General features: G+C 36.1%; 2 protein-coding genes across 2 annotated transcripts; both read left to right on the top strand.

The window, feature by feature from the left end:
- The first annotated feature begins 1651 nt into the window (after positions 1–1651).
- Positions 1652–4423, top strand: LOC138306286 (uncharacterized). The gene has a single exon (XM_069246702.1). The coding sequence runs from the start codon at positions 2226–2228 to the stop codon at positions 3540–3542; it is 1317 nt and encodes a 438-aa protein (XP_069102803.1). The 5' UTR covers positions 1652–2225; the 3' UTR covers positions 3543–4423.
- A 2786-nt stretch (positions 4424–7209) lies between these two features.
- Positions 7210–8814, top strand: LOC138305810 (E3 ubiquitin-protein ligase TRIM71-like). Its single transcript, XM_069246075.1, has one exon. The coding sequence runs from the start codon at positions 7210–7212 to the stop codon at positions 8812–8814; it is 1605 nt and encodes a 534-aa protein (XP_069102176.1).
- Positions 8815–22690: the final 13876 nt, after the last annotated feature.

Genomic DNA, 22690 nt, shown 5'->3' with positions numbered 1-22690 from the left:
GCTATGTAGGTCTGTGATTGGTCCAAGTCTTTTTTTCCCTGAGCTGCCTTCAGTTCATCCTCGATACTCCAAGTTGGGCGTCGCTCTCCGTGTAGTCTTCAACAGAAAGCTTTGCATGCCTGTGATTGGTTCAGATTTTTTCTCCAGTGTTGCCTTTAGTTTATTTTACTATGAAATAGTCCAATGGTGGATAAAGCGTCAGTGATAGTAACCGCTGGAGTATCGAGGATGTTGGATATAACGTCAGTGATAGTAACCCCTGGAGGATCGAGGATGTTGGCTATAATGTCAGTGATAGTAACCCCTGGAGTATCGAGGATGTTGGATATAACGTCAGTGACAGTAACCCCTGGAGTATCGAGGATGTTGGCTATAATATCAGTGATAGTAACCCCTGGAGGATCGAGGATGTTGGATATAATGTCAGTGATAGTAACCCCTGGAGTATCGAGGATGTTGGCTATAATATCAGTGATAGTAACCCCTGGAGGATCGAGGATGTTGGATATAATGTCAGTGATAGTAACCCATGGAGAATCGAGAATGGCGCAGTGATAGTCAGCTAGATATATAACACACGATAATTATATAGTAAAAGACAATCTCGAAGGCGACCGTATCACTATGTACTATTGTGTACATTGTATATGGATCTATGGTATCATCGATACTCCAGGCCTAGGGTTACTATTACTGACGTTATAACCACTGGAGTATCGAGGATGGATATACAAATGTACAATGTATGGGTGCAAGTAGGTAACGTACAATTGTACATGTGTATTGTACGATCTAAGGGAGATAATTATATATTTTTGCTGTATAAGGGTTATTCCCCTTTACTGAATCTCTACGTTTTGGAGAATAAATGTTGGAACAAGAAAGACGTGCTGTCGTTTCTCTGACGAGATATAGCGGTTTCCCATATAATTCAACTTCTCAATCATGCAATATTACAAAAGCTGCTACACAACACTACTCCTCCTTCAAATATGTTCGTCCCCCGAACACAAAGCAATCCTGGTTCTCTCTCCATTGAAGCCTTCACTACACACTAAACCTCCTTCAGGACCTTGTGCAATGTCGGTAAGATTTGTCGAATCACCACTTACACCTGTATACCGACGATAATACTAATTATTCTCATTAAAGATCGTGTCTTGTGTCTTGTATTTTGCATATACATTTATGCAATTATGCTAATCGACCGTAACGAAAAATTCAGTAACAAGTCTGTAGACACAAGGGATCGACATTATCTTGATCAAAGTCAAGTGTTTTATATTAAATACGTCTGTCATTGAGTTCTTCTAAAAATTCGAATGCATGGTTATTTTCTGTAATAATGTTTAAAGTATTAAGCTAAGCTAATTCATCTTTTTCAAATATTCGTTTTTGTCGATTTAAAAAAAAAAAAAACTTCATCGCTTACATATCGACAGTTAATTGACGTCCGCGACAAGCCGAACAAAGGTGTATTGCAAATCCATATAAGTACGGTAATTAAAAACCTATACAATAATAGACATACGTTTATGTGTGACTCACAATGACATAATACACAGCCAGTTCTATCTCTGTTAGTCTATTTATAGTTTATCTCGGCAACCTACGACAAGGAGGAAGTGAATAAGATAACTTGGAGCATGCGTACTCAGATGTGACATCTGTTTACATTAGTTACAACCAGGTAGACTGGACGAGTAAGACTATTAATATTATTTGAACATTTACAACAACACACTGTCATATGAAAGTCACCTCTTAGATTGAATGGACGAAATCAAAATGGACGATTCTTCTACACTACTGCTCGTGTGCAACTTATGAAGTCCACGCGTCCGTCACGATTCGTATGTACAATGTATCTACAACAAAAAGGCTTCAAAGTTTAGACTTTATGTGCTTGGTTTTTGGTGGTAAAACTGGACAAGAAGGAAGTAAATTAAAATCCGAGCATGTGCACCAAGATTTGACAACTGTTTACTGATCTGAAGGACAATGGCGCATATCGTGACATCTTGGTATGTTATTATAGGGGAATATGTGTATTTGATGAAGACCTTCCGAATCTGAATGTAGTGAGTCCGACAGAATCAGTGTTATATGTACCGTTAGGAGAGACATGACGTTAATGGAGATATGAATTATATGACTGATTGCTAAATATTTTATAATGATGAGACATTGAACGTTTACCATTTCTGAACGGACGTGTCATCGAAATGGCGGTTCCAATTAGTCAAATACCTTCCCGCAGAAAAGGACAGAAAACCTGTCGTCACCACAAAGATAGACAACTTGAATTATATTGTGAACAATGTCAGGAATTGGCTTGTCTCAGATGTATTTCATCTACCCATAGAAGTCATACTATGTGTGAACTCTGTGAACTCACTCCAAAGAAGAAACAAGACATAACAAACTTTGTTGATAAAACAGAAAAAAATGAACTTGCACAGCTTCAGACATACATCGCCTCTACTGATACTCTCCTTCAGGAGAACGACAGTGTATTCGAGAAACTGTCTCACGATCTGAAAACTCAAACTGAAAAATTAAAACAAGAGCTTGACGCGCTCACAGCAGATACACTTTCTCTTTATCAGGAAATGAAACAAGACAATGTCAAGCTCATACAAAAATATAAACAGGACTTGGAGATGTACGACGAACATCTCAAGCTACAAATGCAAGCATGCAAGACATTGCTCCAGCAAGGCTCTCACTTAGAAATCTACGATGCAGAATGTGAAACAGATTCCTCAAAGTGTCTCCCCGCCAAACCCGTATTAGGTACTATTGGTTTCACTCCGAGCGAAAATCCACGCCATTACCTACAACTGGCTTTTGGTGAGGTCAACACCACAAGTCAAGTCCAAGCAATGTCTGATCGACCATTAACGCCAGCAGATGACCAGCTGCAGTGTTCTACTCACCAGCACCAGCCAGAAATACAAAGGAAGACGACATTGTACAGGAACAGATTTCTCGAAGAAACGGAGGTGTTGGAGGAGTGGGAGTGCCCCGTTTCCAAGGAAAAGTTGTCTACAGGTTCCATTGCTTCCATAAGTCCTACTAATGATGGCAAGGTTTGGATCAGCTATGAATCAGGCAAAAGGCTAATTCTTCTGGACGAGAAGGGTACAGTTATACAAGAGATCACACATAAGGCTACGATCAATGATATCTGTCTATCACCTACAACTCATACATTATGGGCATGTGACGAAGACAACAACATCCTTGAGATGATATCAGGGGCACTTGTACGCAGGTTTGGAACCAAGGATGCGCCTACATGTATATGTGTTACTAAAAGTAACCATATCTTGTTAGGAATGTCCATGGATATCTCCAAATTTTCCGCAGAAGGTCGGTTGGTACTCACTGCAAAGGCTGCAGACACTGTAGAACAACATGGCGATACTGCACGCTTCCCGTACAGGATCACGGAGTGTCCTCGCACTAACAATATCGCCTTGATTGTTCGTAGTTCTAAATATTTCATAAACGAAAAGATCGTTATCCTGGATACATAATTCCAGGAACTGTTTGTATATAGCGGTGACAAACCAAGTCCATATGCAGGAACATGTATGTTAGACTCGTCATTTGTACCAACGAGTGTTGTGTATGATAGTCTAGGAAATATCATCATAGGAGAGGGATTCAGAAACAGGGTCCTAATCCTAAGTGCATGTGGTAATTTCATAAGGGTCATATATAACGACAATATGCTGCCAAATCCAATGGAACCCGTTGGAAACATAAATGTAAAGATAAATGACGAGAAGATTTTATGGTTTGCGTCTTCTACTAAAGTAAAACTTCTTCAATTCACCACGTAAACATAATGTATAAATGAGAACATTTCTTACGATGACCCCCACACTGTCTGGAGAACACAGTGCAGATGTAAATTTGGTTTAATATCATATTGTACCCATATTGGAATATACTTGCACTTATGTTACTCTATAAGTGATAAAAGTTTATTTATCTGTGGATTCTCAAACGAAGAAAATCTCGAAATGGTTAAAATGTGGTAATCATTAGTAGAAATATGAGTTTATATAATAATCTTAATGTTCATGTCAATAACAGTGTGGTCATATAATGTCAATAAACGTAATGTTCCAGTGATATTTTATAGGCCTATTAATCACTTCTGAAATATATTTGAACAAAGCTACGTTGCTGAAAAATGTGTAAACATCGAGCCTAACCTTATAGATTGCTGTTGACTCCTGATTGTTTGTGTAAACGTGTAAATTGTGACAAAATATCAAAAAAACATTGTACATTTCAGGAAAACAAGTCCATACGGCTCGGTACATATTTATGTTAACTACGCCATTATGTTTTTATTAGTAACTACAAAGAGCGCTTGTTTGACCGATTTATGCATGTATATTTTCACTTTGTTTATGATAATAAAAATACCTGTTTATGACAATAGATATACAAGTTGGTGTTCTTTCTTTGTATTGAATTTACCAAACTAATTCAAAGACACATTTAAAAAAAAAATGCCACTGAAATTGTGTAATGCAAGACGTTATGCTGCTATACTAACTCAGTATACATGTATTACATAATGCCACTACAAATTAATTAAATGCTTACAAATACGTAATAGTTTTATAGTTTACATAATTTCCAATTATGGACCTTTCCTGAGGTCCATATGGTGGTATACTGCTCTGAAAGAATTAAATAAGAACTGAGGGTAATATAATACCATATAAACCGAATCACAGGTTCTAAAATTTTAAATTAGTTAATGTAGTTTCTTTGCAAAATATTCAAAAGAATTTTATTATATTAATTACAAGGAAATTTAAAGCGACGATCATAGGACGTTCTATTGTAAGAAGCATCGAGTTAATATTCCGTCTGTGATCTCATTACCCAAATATCGAGTTCTTCAGGGTGAATTCTATGACCATCGTTCTTCTTGTAATTAGCATATACATCGGATAATTCTTTTGAAATTTAAAGAATTACATTTTCTTAATATACATATTTATTCCTACAATGCCTTCATAAGATTTAAAACTTTTAATGCTTTAATAAGAGATCTTTCGGATCTCGTGGTGTTTTTATGTTAATAATAATCAAATATTTTCCGGACTATTCGAGGTGCTTGACGACAAAACTGCACTTTTCGAATAATTTTATATGTGACGACAAAACACTTTTCGATGTGTCCATCGTGGATATATGCCATCTTATACCAAAACGGATTTTTTTTTTGGTTGATCAAGGCGAGGTGTCAATATACAGGTCACGGTGGTTTAATACTGTGCTATTTAAGTGTGATACTGACTGTTAATAGGACGTCAAATTAACCACCGCCCTGTCGGTTTGGGTGTTAAAATTGTACCTGCTGTCGCATGAGTAAAATGACTGAATTTTAGATCTTCCCTATGACTTTCGTTTCCAAACTGTGTCCCCTGAAATTTCGAAGGCGACCGTATCACTATGTACTATTGTGTACATTGTATATATGATATGTGGCATCATCGATACTCTAGGGGTTACTATCACTGACGTTATAACCACTGGAGTATCGAGGATGGATCTACAAATGTACGTTGTGTGGGTGCATGTAGGTTACGTACAATTGTACATGAACGGTCTAAGGGAGATAATTATATATTTTTTGTTGTATAAGGAGTATTTCCCTTTACTTTACATCTCTACGTTTTGGAGAATAAATGTAAAGTTGAAACAAGAAAGACGTGTTGTCGTTTCTCTAACGAGATAAAGCGATGAAATATAGCGATTTCCCCAAATAAAATTCAACTTCTCAATAATGCAACAGTAGAATCAAAAGCTGTGCTCTAAACACGCATCCCCCCCCTCCCCCCCTCCCCCCTCCCTCCCCTCTTCACATGTGTTCGGCCCAAACGTAAATCAACCCTGCTTTTCTCGGTTCTCTCTCCATAGGAAGCCCCACTCTACACGCTAAACCTCTTTGATCACCACTTACATATACCGACGATTATCTGCAATAGTGTAGCTCAAAAGACTTTAAGACAGATAATGGTGTCGTGCGGCCGAAAGGTATGTAGGTACGTATATTTGTTCAAACCGGGTATACATATAATTGCACGAAATATTCTAATTAACTGATCATGAGTATTTTAGGTCCCGTGTCTTGTATTATACAACCTTTGCAAAATACATAATCGATAGTAAGGGAACGATTCAGGTAACAAATCTATTGACACAAAGCTTAAGGATCGCCATTATATTGATCAAAGTCTAGTGTTTCATGTAAAACGTCTGTCATTGCGTTCTTCTGAAAAATTCGAATGCATGGTTATTTTATGTAATAATGTTTTAAGCTAAGCTAAATTCATCTTTCTCAAACATTCGTTGTTTTGTCGTTTTTTTTTAAACTTCGTCGTTTACATATCGACAGTTGACGTCCGCGACAAGCCGAACAAAAGGTGTATTGTAAATCCATATATGTACGGTAATTAAAAACCTATACAATAATAGACATACGTTTATGTGTGATTCACAATGACATAATACACAGACGGCTCTATCACTGTTTGTCTATTTATAGTTTCTCTCGGCAACCTACGACAAGCAGGAAGTGAATACGATAAAATTGGAGCATGCGTACTCAGATGTGACGTCTGTTTACATTAGTTACAATCAGGTAGACTGTTAATATTATTTGAACATTTACAACAACACACTGTCATATGAAAGTGACCTCAAAGATTGAATGGACGAAATCAAAATGGACGATTCTTCTACACTACTGCTCGTGTGCAACTTATGAATTCCACGCGTCCGTCACGATTCGTATGTACAATGTATCTACAACAAAAAGGCTTCAAAGTTTAGACTTTATGTGCTTGGTTTTTGGTGGGTAAAACTGGACAAGAAGGAAGTAAATTAAAATCCGAGCATGTGCACCAAGATTTGACAACTGTTTACTGATCTGGAAGGACAATGGCGCATATTGTGACATCTTGGTATGTTATTATAGGGGAAAATGTGTATTTGATGAAGACCTTCCGAATCTGAATGTAGTGAGTCCGACAGAATCAGTGTTATATGTACTGTTAGGGAGAAACATGAAGTTAATGAAGATATGAAGTCTATGACTGAATGCTAAATATTTTATAATGATCACGATGAGGCATTGAACGTTTACCATTTCTGAACGGACGTGTCATCGAAATGGCGGTTCCAATTAGTCAAATACCTTCCCGTAGAAAAGGACAGAAAACCTGTCGTCACCACAAAGGGAGACAACTCGTGTTATTTTGTGAACAATGTCAGGAATTGGCTTGTCTCCGATGTCTTTCATCTACCCATAGAAGTCATACTATGTGTGAACTCTGTGAAATCACTCCACAGAAGAAACAAGACATAACGAACTTTGTTGGGAAAACAGAAAAGAATGAACTTGTACAGCTTCAGACATACATCGCCTCTACTGATACTCTCCTTCAGGAGAACGACAGTGTGTTCGAGAAACTGTCTCACGATCTGAAAACTCAAACTGAAAAATTAAAACAAGAGCTTGACACGCTCACAGCAGAGACACTTTCTCTTTATCAGAAAATGAAGGATGACAATACCAAGCTCATACAGAAATATAAACAGGACTTGGAGACGTTCTACAGACATCTCAGACTACAGTTATACGATTGTAAGGAAATACTTCAACAAGGAACTCCTATAGAAATCTACGACACGGAATGTGAAATTAATTCCTATCTTCCGGTACAACCTTCTTTGGGTGCTATAAGCTTCACACCAAACACAAACCCACGTCATTACTTAGAACTGGCTTTAGGGAAGTTGATTCTTCCTGGACATGGTCAACACATGGGTCAACACATGTCAGAAGAGGATGGGTCAGCCTCGTCGTCGAGTGACCAGAAACAGTCCCGCACACAAATACAGAAAGGAGAGGCAGAAGACACGATGAAAGAGGCAGAAGTCAATCTTCAATCGTTAGATACCAAGATGTTGGCATCTTGGGATTCCCCATGGTTCATTACTAATCTATGTCCCATCAGTGGTGGCCTGGCTTGGACCAAGTTCAATACGTCTTTGATACTATTTGGAAAGAAGTGTAAAGTGTCAGAGGAAATAGAACACAAGGTGTACATACGATACATCAGCTTCTCACCAGCGACACAAAGATTGTGGGTATGTGACAATTCTAACAATATTCTTGAGCTCGTATCCGGATCTTTAGTCCACAGATTTGGAACCCGGACATCAATCCAATGTATATGTGCCAGTCTCAATAATCATATCATTGTTGGTATGTCCAAAAGCATCTCCAAATACACAACGGGAGGTAAAATGGCACTCACTACAATGGCTGCAACGACTGAAAAGCCATTAGTGTGTTCACCATACAGGATCGCAGAATGTCCTCTCACCAACAATGTCGCTGTGATTGATTGCAATTATAAAAAAGAAGGTGGTGATGGAAACCAACATGTAGTTGTCATGGATACTAATTTCCGCCAACTCTTTGTATTCAAAGGCGACATTCGCACTACACATAAACAAGGAAAAGAAAAGGAAAACAGAGCATTTGAACCGACGTGCGTAGTTTACGACAGTAAAGGGAACATCATCATTGGAGATGCATCCAGCCACAAAATCCTTCTTCTTAACGGACGTGGCAATGTGATTAGGACCATACACACAGGCAAAGACCGCGCGTGCCAGGCAGTAGGTATAGGTAGTGACAGTATCTTGTGGACAGTCTTCGGGGGATATAATGTACAGTTACTCCAATATAACAACAAAACAAAATGATACAATGTGACTAAACTGTACTGTGAGCACGAAAGAACTAAGGTGAAATTGTTGACTTAAACCAGGTTGAGCTGAATAGTGCTTTAAAATGTTCTCGACGCCGTTCGCGCATCACCATCTGTTGTCCGCTATGTGTATAAGAAACTCAGATGTAGTAAATATCCAACATCCAAAGCTACTGAAGTATTCAACTAACTTATTTGCAGTTCACGGGATCTGCTGTGTGATTGTAGCATACATATGAAAGGAAGACTGTTTAAGTAAGATTCCCAGACATCGCGAAGTAACGCTGCGTGGATCTCTGCTGACAGGTTCTTCTGCCGGGTATTTACGAACCGATCAGCACTAAAAATAGTTACTGCATTGTGGCGAACTCGATATTTATCCAGCTATCGTATTACTGCAAGAAGCATCAAGTGATCAAAGGGCCACAGGGAGCTTGTATCTCTCACCTTGTTTGCTATATATCAAGTAGTGTTTAATGCAGGATCAGTGTTATTTCTTCAAAGATTTAAGATCTTCAAAATAATTTGCTCTACTTAGACCACGTGATCGCTCCCCTTTCAAAGGTGGTCAGAGACAGAATTTATGTATAATAGATGTGTTCGTCTCATCTAAAGGACGTGTCGGCCTATTTGTTTAAATTCCATATCTTCGAGAAACATCAAATTAAACCTTGCCAAGTTTCGTCAATATACTTAGAACTTGTGCTCTAGTGTAGATCAATTGTCTGTCAGTATGATAGTGGACTATATCACCATTCGCTGGCTATTAAGGATGTGGACATTGCAACTTGTTAGAAGATATGTCGGTTTTCAGAAATACAAATTATCTACAAATCTGTTTTAAAATTTCAATTCTGAAGTGACTTCTTTGAAAAATTCCGAAAAAAACATAACAGCACCTCGTATAAATTGATGAGATGTGAATGGATAGACACTAATATACGATAATTAATCAGTTGTGAATACGAAACAAAAACAGCTTTCAAAAGACTGTTGAAAGATAAAGAACAAACTATTTTATAGTCATATATATGACGTAACTGTTACACAAGTTTATAAAACCTTAGTATTATAGCATTATAGCGAAATGTTATTATTATACTTATTGAAAGATATTTACTGTTACCGAAAAAAAACAATTAATTTTGTATATACAATCATTTTCCAGACCAAATTATATACGAAATATCTTTCGAATGGATTTGTAAATGAAAATTTAAATAATAAAACATTTCAGCCATTGTGTTTCAAGGGATTTATTTTGATTGGTGAACATTTCTGGTCAGCCAGATATGCACAGGTAGTACTTTAAACTATGGAATGCGTTCAATGAAAGCTATGGAAAAGAAGATACGAATGCCATCATCTTTGTTAGTTTGGATATTGGTAGGCAAATTTATCAATATAGAAATATACTTCAACATCTTCACATGACAGCTGCTATACTTTAAATATGACACATGAACCAAGAACTAAGCTGTACAATAGTCCGGAAATTAAATACTGATATGAGTTGTTATACGTATAACGCAATATATATATGGTATGATATCTCCTAACAATGCAAACCCAGCTTTAGACGATAATATAGAGGTATGATGGAAATAAATGCTAGTGAAAGTACCAAAGATAAGAAAGAAAAAAAAACACCAGCCATGTATCGTAAGCATTGCTCAATTGTTTATACCAAAGAAAAATAATAAATAAATGAAATAGCAAAAGATGGATAAGTAATGATGTGTTTGGTCGAACGAGTCTAACGCTTGACTTTCCCCACTAACATCTGAGGTATGAACGTGTGCTTTTCAAAAAGATTCACTATTCAAAATTCAAGAATTTTTTTTAAGTCGCATATCCGAGGAAATTAGTACTGTAGTGCTATTCTTGTAACAAAAAATTATATGTAATTTATAAATCAATATTTACATTCTCTTGCAACTTTTACTATATAATCTAACCAATGCAGAGTGAAATCTATGGTGGCATAACTGACACCCAAAACGTGACCATTATGACGTCACTAATGTTGACATGGTCACCGTCAAAATGGCTGTTCCATCTTGTGGATTAAATCGTCGTTGATGAACAGTTTTTCTTGTCTATCTTAAAAAAAAAGGGTTATGTAAAACCCCCAAAATGAGTTAATAATGTAAATATAAAGTATTAAACTATCGTCCCGTGGCATCTATGGTCTATATGGATGTCAGAGCTTTGCAGACAATCATCTCATAATGCGCTAGTACAAATGTTTTGAATATAACCCAATATGCAGCTAACCCTGAAGAAATCTGATACATTTAATACTATCCCTAACACTAAGAGGCTGCAGAATGTATCGAATGGAAACCTCTCCTTTTTAACAGATGCCCACGTATGGAATTTGATCTCCCCACATCATGTTATCTTGACATAAACTTATCATTATGTATATGATGCTAAGGGTCAATCAGTGGTTTTGTCCATTTTGTAAACGTCATTTTTATTGCTACGCCCTGTTAACAGACTGGGTCATTTACAAATGTAGAACGTGCCCTGTTCCGATGGTGTAGGGAAACCGGATTTTTCGTAGAAAAAAAAATCAGTTGTCAGTAGATGCATGCAGGCATTGTCGGAATATTTTCTAACATAAGGAAGTCCAAACAAATGTAATTTACGCTAACTTAAAGAGAACCCAGAAAATTGTATCATTTTAGATATAGTCAATAATTGATTAACAAAAGGAATAATGTAACGAATCAAGTTTTAAAATATATAACATATGAAGTATAATTAAGACCAGTGTATACATTAAACAGAGAGTGGTTTCAACTTGACGCTAATGCTATCGGAAAGGGATCTTGCGTCGTCGACGGAATGGTAAATTGATGAGATATTGTTCAATACCCCAAACTCAATGCTCATAGTAAAAAAAGATACTGAGCAAAATAAATTTCTGCAGATTCTTTCCACAAGAGTAAAAAATTCTAACCAAACGTAAACAATTATTCACATTTCACGATTCACAGAGAAGCGAAAGGCCATCCACATGAAACTGACAAGTCGCGTTGTAAAAGCATTGTGTACCGTTCAAAACCTCATATGTTACAATATGTCTTTTTCATTTTATTTGATATCGGGCAAAACAAGGTTGTGTATAATAAAATCGATCGTACAGTAAAAAGGTAATGGAAAGAGGGGTACGTCTTATGTAAACTCGATGATTTATTATTAGAAATATTCGATAGCAACTTAACAGGTAGATACGTATGTGCCATAGCGAAGTAAGGATATGTGTGTGTGATAGGGAGTGTGTGTGTGGTCGGGAATGTGTGGGTAGAAACTAATGCGTCACGTTTGTTTGCTGTATATCGCTGAGATTACTGGGCGAAGCAGATGGTGGGATCAGTACTTTCACCCCTGGCCAAATGCTTAGCGGGCATATCCCTTTGGATAACCCATGAACAGAGGAATTAAACCATGTGATACACCAATGTAATATTTCGTAACTTTATGGGGACCTATGTCTCATGCAAAATTTTATCTAAACAATGATATAACGTGATTAAGTTAAAATGATAATACGCAAATTATAAATGATGGCTTTGCAAAATAGCAGACATAACTTGTAGGTTTATGAAAAAGAAAATATGCTCGTTTGTAAAAAAGAAAGGTAGGTTGTTGAAATCATCTGCTTTAGTACGCTATACATCATCAGTGCACCACAGACACTTTATCGATATTGGACTCTGACAAACTCAACAGGAATCCTTTGTACTTCATTCCCGTCGTATATATTTTTCAATGACAGGTTTGCAAATTAGCAAAATTAACTTTTAAGTTTATGAGATAGAATATATAAATAGAATATATGCTCATTTGCAAAAGAAATTTTAACTTCTAGGTTGGTGAATCAGAGCACCACATATACTTTAGCAATTTTTTTTACTTCCAACAATTACAAAATTCCAATAAGTCCTCAAATGACCTGCTATAAATTTATTTCTGGCAGATAACCCCTGACTATGAGTAATAACAAAGACCCGGAACGTCCTCGATTGTTTACATTAGTTACCGATAAGAAAGACAGCTTGATACTTGTAGCAGTGGTACGTGTATTCGGGTTAAAATTTAGTGAGGACACTATAACGGAGTGTTTGCTAAGACATTATTATTCTTGAAGCTGGGATATGTCGAATAAGAGTCATTCCAGACAACTGATGTCCAGTAATACAATTAAGGTTGGTATTTTACTAATTGTAGTGAGGACAATGTGAATAAGAATGGCTGTAGCTCAAAGACATAAAACTTAAGTGTGACTCGATTCTATATTAAATAGAAATATGGATAATAATCCATTTTCGAATATTCAAACAAGACGTTTCCTTGAGATTCATAGAAGCAAAGCAGATTTAAAACAAAGGCTACACAACCTTCCCGTAAAAAGGGTGACACAACCTGTCATCACCACAAAGGGAGACAACTTCAACTGTTTTGTGAACAATGTCATGAATTGGCATGTTTAAAATGTCTTTCATCAGTTCATAAAGGTCATAGTATGTGTGAACTTTGTGAAATTATCCCTCAAAGGAAACTAGACATTAAAAACTATATCGAGAAAACAGAGAAAAATGAACTGGTAAAAATTAGAAAATCGATACTTAATACCGATGCACAACTGCAAGACAACGACTGTACATTTGCGAAACATTCTCAGGAGCTGAAAGAGCAAACTGAAACACTTAAGCGTGAACTTGACCGAATAACATCAGATACGCTATCGCTATATCAGCGGATTAAAGAGGAAAATGACAAGCTCCTAGAGACATATAAAGAGGACCTCATGATATTCGAGAAGAAACTCCAAACTCAATTACGGCGATGCAAGACACTACTTCAGAAAGGTTCTTACATAGAAATCTACGACTGTCACAATGAATGTGAGAAAAAATGTCTTCCAGTATATTATAACTTGGAATATGTCACATTTTTGCCCAAACAAATATCCTAAACATTATCTAGAACTGGCTCTTGGAGTCGTTGACATCGAAAAACTGGATATCATACCTTTACAACCTTAACAGACAAGTATCAACCAGATGGCATTGACATCTTAACTCAGCTTCAAACCTTACCAGACAAGGGTCAACCAGATGACATTGACATCTTAACTCAGCTTCAAACCTTACCAGACAAGGGTCAACCAGATGACATTGACACTGAAACTCAAGTTAAAACCTTAACAAACAAGTGTCAACCAGATGACATTGACACTGAAACTCAAGTTCAAACCTTAACAAACAAGTGTCAACCAGATGACATTGACATCGTAACTCAAGTTCAAACCTTAACAAATAAGGGCCGATAGATGATATTGACACCGAAGCCTTATTCTATCGCCGTAGGTTATGGACAAAGGAATAACTCTAAAGAAGAAAAATACTGGGTATGTGGACATCTCCATGTAACATTGATTCTATATGCCCCATTACTGGTAGCCAGGCCTGGACCAGCTCCGGAAATATATTAACTTTCATGGACAAAAAGGGCACAGGGGGGCACATTGATACATGAGATAAAACACAAAGCAATGATCAATGACATCAGTCTTTCTCCCACAACACATAGATTGTGGGTCTGCGACAATAACTACAAAGTCATGGAAATGGTATCTGGACGACTAGTTCAAAGATTTAGAACCAAGAACAAACCTCAGTGCTTATGCGTGACTGCCAGTGACCATATTATTGTGGGCATGTCTGACAAAGCCTCCAAATTTACCACAGAGGGCAGAAGGTGGTAAATACTGTATCGTTTTCAGACAAAACAACATCCAGGTTTGGCATTCCCGAAGTACATGTATTAAGGATCACAGAATGTCCTATCACTAGCAATGTCGCAATGATTACAAACAAAGGCAATGTTCTCGTCATGGATTCTGATTTCAATGAATTGTTTGTACGAAGGTGTGAAAACATTGATGGAAGCAGGTTTAACGCAATTAGGGGTAAAGAAAAAAAAGGGAAAAAAAAAGAAACATTGATCAATGCAATATAACTTACCAAGTTGTAAAAGTCATTTGTTTGATGTATGATAGCGTTGGGAATAATCGTCATAGGAGGAAAGAATAGAACCACGCGAGGATTAAGCTGTTTTAGTGGAGATGGGAATTTCCTAGGGTCTTACAATTCCACAAAAGCGGCACCATTTCCACCTGGTAAGAACGAAGAAATCCCATCCTGCTCGCAGGACCGGAAACCGTTCATTACACTCAGGTCGCTATGGGATTGGACGACGAAGGGTACATTGTGGACAGTATCGGATGACAATGATATTAAGCTACTACAATACAACCACGAAAACATAAAACATGTCCTTTGAATGATCTTTTGTCCAGTGTTTGCTCATGGTACAACCTTTTTTGTAAATTTCGCATATCTTTGTACTGTTGCCCTCGGGGTATCCCGTTGTCATGAAACAAAGATACTTCTATTCGTGCTACTTTGACAGACCGTGGTCTAAGAAACATGTTACATTTTAGATTGTAAGTTGTTTAGGTTTTTTGGCATGAATGTGATAGCGACTGGCAAAAGATTCAACCGCTTATAAGGTTGTTTTTTTTTGGAAACGAAACTACAGAACGTTCACAAGCTTAGTAAATTGCCGTGTATAAAATATTCCATTGATCAGGTTTGAAGTTAAGCATGTTATGTAATATAAAAGTACATAAAAAAAATAATAATAGTTTGGATAGGCATTATATGGTGAACTAGAATTTCGCAAAAAGTTCATTCTAACGACGATCCTTTTCTAAATAATCAAGTTCAGTTTAATTGTTTAACCTGTAGGATTTTGTTATAGTACATGTATTTGTATAATATAAATGCCTTCTGAAGTTACTCTAAGTATTCAGAAAATTACAATTAAGTCAAATAGTCATGCAAAATTATGTACATTCAGGATGTTAAGATGTGATGCGATATAACTATAATAGAAAGAAAGATGTTCAGAAAGCTAGATTTATTGCTGTAGTCATAAATGTATTATCCTTTACGTATAATGATGATTTCACTAAGATTGGATGTCATGTCATTGTTTTCTACCATAAATACTGAATGTATTTGCGCCTATGAGATTCCATACATTAGTAATTTATTGTTGTACATTTTCAGTCTATAGGAGATCGCCATTATGTTTTACTTTCGGAACTCTCTGACTTTATTTGTATTAAATAAGTGTAAGCCAATCGCCTGTACAATCTAGAGTTGGAACCCGAGAATAATCAAGAAAAGTGATGTTACTCATCTCACGAGACGGATGATCTCCAACTTTTACAAGTTTACATTCTGAGGAAGTTTATATTGTCGAGTGATAACTATACAATAATCATAATTATTGGTGCAATCGTATAGTCTTAAATAAGTTTTAAACACAATTCTTTATTACTATAAGTGATAGGGCTAAATCACTAACAATCGCCAATAATCTCCAAAAGCTTCCGGATGGAATTTGTTGTTGTAGCGAAGGTTAATTTGAAGGGATTTTGTTTAGTCATATGATTTAGGATATAGATGTGAATGTTGATGTTGTTGAATGTGTTGTACCATTAAATATTATAAAATTGAAATTTATAAACGAGTTTGAGTTGTCTATCGAAGAAAGTTTCTAAGAGTATAAAAAATTATAACTAATAAGTGCCGTAATGCCGTATAATAGACGTAAATATAAATACTCGCCTGTGTAAGATCGTCCTCCGTTGTTTACATCAGTTATACCGTAAGAAGCCGCATTTCTTGAATTCGGGTAACGTATTGATTGAATCATTACGAATAAATTCTAATATTCCCTGTCACCTGGTCAATTTTAATGTAGGGTCTTGTTATCACTATAATATTTTATCTTGACAAGACCTGTATGAAGAAATAAATATCACTTGAAGCTACCGAACGGTTAAAATGATATATAAAAACGGGAAGTAATTCGTCAATATTGACTTACCTTATTATACCAGAACTGAAATAAGTTTCATCTAATCACAGACACTGTTATAAAAAATAAGATATAAATAGAAATAACAGTTTATATAATCATGATTATCATATTTTTGTCGATAACAGTAACCACTTAACGACTATGTACATGTATTATAAAAGATGATGATTAAACAAGAGGATAGAACCTTGTGTACTTCTTGTTCAACGCAAGCATCTTGGAAAATTAGCCTTTATTTAAATTCCTCTCTTCTACTTCGATCCACCATATCATATAATTAGTCTGGTAAGCGTTTGAAAGACATAGCTTTTTAAAGCTTCTGAACGACAATAAGTAATCTGTAATTTGTTTTTTAATGAAATAAAGTTCTTGTTTCATGCCAACGTTAATAATTTAGTTGTAAACACTACAATTTGCACCTCAAACAAATTATCTCTACATCTTAAAAGTTAATGTTAAACTGTTGTGAGGTAACAAGACGATTCACATGCTTTGGTAGGTCGGAGAGAAACGTAGTAGGAATGGCCGTTTAAATAATGAATATGAATTGTAATTAAAGGAAAATTTGAAAACGTTGTACTTTTATTTGAACAGTATTATTTACAAAGGCAATTCTTTCACAATCGGCTAGAAATGAAATATGCAAGGCAGAATCGACTTACCACGAAGCTGACAGTTCATTCGTTAGTTTGAAAACTACATAATTGATATAAAAGACATGACGATTATCTTATTTGAAGAAAATTAATTGTTGAATCACATTTCCTGTAAATCTTGAATTGGTTACTCTCGCTGATATTCTTCGATATCGTTTAATATTACCATGTTGAAAACCAATGACAGTCAATAGATTAAAATGTAATTCTGACCAAAACAAACGATCTACAAACGTTGTTTCATGTAAATAATATGATGTTTTCCAAATAAATAAAAGGATAATGACATCTTTATCATTGGCTGTTGTGTATTGAATATGCAAATATCGACCTGTTTTAAGGTGGATACGGTAATTTATTAACTCGAGGAAGTAAAAATACCTGAGGCCGACAGGCTGCGAGGCAGCGAGGTTGCGAGACGAGATCGTGAGGTTTACAATACGACGTCGCAAAGCCATCGTGTCGCTTTGGGTCAGTATTCGTGTGCCCTTCTCTCAGCCTTCGTATCTACATCCCGATAAGAAACGCACATTCGCGTTGACTTCATGTTTGATTTAAATATGATTGTATGGCTTTTTTTAGGCATCGTATTTTCAGCGGTTATCACTTCGGTGAAGACGTCAGTAACACCACGTTTGGGACGATTTTCATCTCCCAAATATATTTTTTTAAATTCACGTGAAAAAGTGTTACGCATCAGTGACCGGCATTGGAATGTTGAGATAGTTGTAGATGGAACATTTTAATTAGTTTTTAGCAGGAAAACGAACATGTTCCTTACGATTTTATAAAACATACAATTTCTGGCGCATCAAACGATATTAAATTTAAAGTTTTTTATTTTTGACCTTTTCTTACTCCCTCGTGAGCAGTCGACATTGACATATTTTTTGGAGACTTGGAAAAATGATAATGTTAGTACTTACCAATATCACTGAGTTAGAAAGCAGTACATCATGTTGTTTGAAAATTAAGGCCGTCTGATATTATCAAATATGTTTAGTTCTCAATTCACCCTGGGGCAAATACTTATCGAAAGGAGGTTGCACAATACAGTCAAGACTTACTGAAGAAGGTTTTACAACGGGATCATAACAGGCAATATGAGGTAATTTATTTTGTTATACCACGATATATATCTAATGTTAACAATATAGTTAACAAGATAACGAGAAAACACATATTGGCTTCCTTTCACGTGCATCGATTCGCCACAGACACTTCATGGATATTGGACTTTGACCAGTTGCAAATATGACCTCAAAAGACCTGCTATAAATCTATTTCTGGTAGATAACCCCTGACTGTGAGCAAATAACAAAGACCCAGAACGTCCCCTATTGTTTACATGAGTTACCGATAAGACAGACAGCTTGACACTGCTTGTCACGTATATATAATTCAATATCACTAGGTGTTATCGTAAATGTACGGGTTAATATTGAGAAATTGTCAATAATAAAATTCTGATATACATTTCTCGTATCCTTGTATACCAGATCAATGGCTTATAGACCTACCGTAGGGTTTAGGGTGACCCAATCATGTTTTTAACTTGACGAAGGGGGATTTTTAATGAGGAGATTGTAAGTATTCGAACCTTGAAGGTGCTTAACTGAGACGATTTTTTTTAGAATACGTTCTTATATAATATAATGAAGTAAATTAATACATGAAAATGGTGTCAATACCTAATCATTATGGCTAACTTATAACGGGCTCAACTTATTTCATTATATATCAACACCAATTCAATTACACTGATAATCAAAATAACAGTAGGCTTGCAAAATATCGATATGTGCATAATACTCAATCTTTACAATCCGGATTTTTGTTTTCACATATGACCTGTAACACGTCCGTTTATACTTCTAAGTAACCTACAAAACTCCCAAATTCTATAATAAGGTATCTACTAAATTAGTGTAAGACCCTAAATATACACCTCGGATATGATCGATCATGCTGAGTGGTAGCAGAACGTCTCGAATGGAAACATTTCCTTCTTAACAGTAGCCCAATAATGTAATTTGATCTTTTCACATCATGTTATCTTTACATTAACCTCTTGCATATGATGCTAAGGGTCAATCAGTGGTTTTGTCCATTTTATAAACGACATTTTTATTTTTACGGTCTGCTAACAGCCGGGGTTATTTGCAAATGTAGGACGAACCCAGTTCATGTGGTGGAGGAAAACCAGAGTTCCCGTAGAAAAACCAGTCGTCAATATCTGCATGCAGGCATTTTCGGAATCGTTTCTTCACATAAGTAATTCTAGAAAATCCAGAAACTCGTATCATTTTAGATGTAGTCAATGATTGATTAACATAAAAAGTGAATAGTCGGGCAAAAAAAAACACAGTATACATTGTCCATGAAATTGTGTTAATTGACCTTTCGTAAGTCAATTCTACTTAAGTTGTCTAGTTTGACTATGGAAAAGTCCTGTGTAAATTCAGCACAGTTGTAGAAACAAATTGCCCAACGTTTTGAAAGCGAGGCTGCGTGGAACATGAACATAGCCAGGTGGGATGATTCCTACAATAGACATTAATTTCTTCACATGAAGAGCGATAGAATTTTAAAGAAAAAATTATTTTTCTATTTCATAATATATTTGATATCTTGACTACGTTTTTACCGACTTCAGAATTACTTTGCCCAACTATTCACTTTTAATATGGTCTTTATTGCTAATGATATTGGAAAGAGGTCGTCTATTGCCGAAAGAATGGCAGTCTTAGGATATATTGTCAAACAAACTTAAACGTAATGATCATGATAAATCAGATACTTAGCAAAAATACAATTCTATAGATTCGTTTCACAATTTGAACTTTCGAACTCAACTTTATCATAAATTGGCATTTCATAAATGACAAAGAAGTGTTTAAATGCATTTTGTACCGGTTAAAACCGTTATACATAACAACGTTAAAATTTGTCTTTTTAATTTTATTTTATATCGATAAGTAGCGGCACATGACCAGGCTGTGCATTTTAATATTGATCGTACAGTAAAAAGCTACTGCAAAGAGAGGTAAGCCTTATGTAAACTCGATGACTAATTATTTCAGAAACATTCGATAGCAATTTAACAGGTGACACGTATGTGCCATGTTTTGTTGTATAGTAAAGTAAGGGTATGTGTGCGCGTGAATTAGTGATATGAATGGTGTGTGATGGTGGATGTGCGTGCGTGTGTGTGTGGTGGGGATATGTGACTAGAAACACGTGTCTCGCGTTTGTTTGTTTGTGTATTGCTGAACTCTGGAGTCAGTGCTATCAGAAATCATTAAACCCAGGGATAGCACCTATGTATAATTTCGTAACTCTCGTAACTATGGAGACATAAGTCTCGTGTACAAATTTATTTATAATGGGGCATATGAAGTTTAAAGAAAACTGAACAGAAATCATTTGTACTTAATTCTCGTCTTATATATTATATATATTTATTTCAAATTAATCGTGATTAAATTAAATCGTGATTAACTGATAATGATGTTCTAGCAAATATAACTTGTAAGTTTATGAAATAGAACATATTGAATTGAAATAGAATCTCTGCTCATTTTCAAAAAAAAAAAAAGAAAATTGAACTCTTAGGTTGGTGAATCAACACACCATAGATACTTAGCGATTTTTTTACTTCAACCAATTACAAAATTTCAATATGTCTTCAAATGACCTGCTGTAAATCTATTTCTGGTAGATAACCCCTGACTGTGAGTAATAACAAAGACCCAATATAACAATGGCTTGATACTTTCATCTACCCATAAAAGTCACATTATGTGTGAACTCTGTGAAATCACTCCACAGAAGAAACAAGACATAATGAACTTTGTTGGAAAAACAGAAAAAAATGACTTGTACAAATTCAGACATACATCGCCTCTACTGAACCCTCCTTCAGGAGAACGACAGCGTATTCAAGAAACTGTCACAAGATCTGAAAACTCAAACTGAAAAACTAAAACAGGAGCTTGACGCGCTCACAGCAGAAACACTTTCTCTTTATCAGAAAATGAAGGGTGACAATGCCAAGCTCATACAGAAATATAAACAGGACTTGGAGATGTACGACGAACATCTCAAGCTACAAATGCAAGCATGCAAGACATTGCTCCAGCAAGGCTCTCACTTAGAAATCTACGATGCAGAATGTGAAACAGATTCTTCGAAATGTCTCCCTGGCAAACCCGTATTAGGTACTATTGGTTTCACGCCGAGCGAAAATCCACGCCATTACCTACAACTGGCCTTAGGTGAAGTCTACACCACAAGTCCAGGTGAAGCAATGTCTGATCGACCATTATCGCCAGCAGATGACCAGTTGCTGTGCTCTTTTCGCAAAAGACATACTTTATATAGACCTCATCGTAAAGGAAGACGACATCGTACGAAATATGACCAATGGGACTCATCGTAAATATAAGCGAAAATAGTTTATGCCTTCTACCAAAGTGAAACTTGGTCAATACACCACGTGCACATAAATGTATCGACGAGAACATTTTTTTTACAATGACCGCACACAGTCTTGGAAAACGTGTTGATACGGACTGACGATGTAACTTGATTTAATATCACTTTGTACTGATATTGGAACTACTCTTATGATTCCTGTGAATTAAGTCAGTTAATCTGTAGATTCTCAAACGAAGGAAAATGTCGAAACAGCTAAGATGTGATAATCGTTAGTGGAAATATTTTTTTTATATGAATAACCCTAGCCACAATAGGACTATGGGTTATGAAGGATGAATGTGACAGTGCCGCATGACCGCGTTTATACCGAGGGAAGATTAACTTTGTTTAAGTATCATTTTGTACTGATATTGGAATTACGCTTATGATTCTTTATAAGTTATTACAGTTCATTTATTTATGGATTTTCAAACGAAGGAAATCTCGAAATGGCTAAAATGTGATATTTATTAGTAAAAAATATGTGTTATATATGGGACAAGGAAGTAATTCCAACCATGTGGACAAAAAAAATTGGTCAAATTTTCAAGGCGAGATGCCCCTTTATCAAGACATACAAAACGAACACGGTTACAAAATAGGATACGAACAGTAATGCAGGACAAAGTAGACAAATATTTAACTGCACAGCACAATGGAGCGCAATTTACCCTTCGGCAAGTGGCAGCCGAAGGCCGGATCTAGCCAAATGTATACATGCTATTAGGCAGAACGCTAAAATATGAGCGATGACCGAAAAGAGTGCGA

This window comes from Argopecten irradians, chromosome 13 (assembly GCF_041381155.1).
Source record: "Argopecten irradians isolate NY chromosome 13, Ai_NY, whole genome shotgun sequence".
NCBI lineage: Eukaryota > Metazoa > Mollusca > Bivalvia > Pectinida > Pectinidae > Argopecten > Argopecten irradians.
Note: the sequence above shows the minus strand (reverse complement) of the source record. Positions and strands in the feature narration are given on the sequence as shown.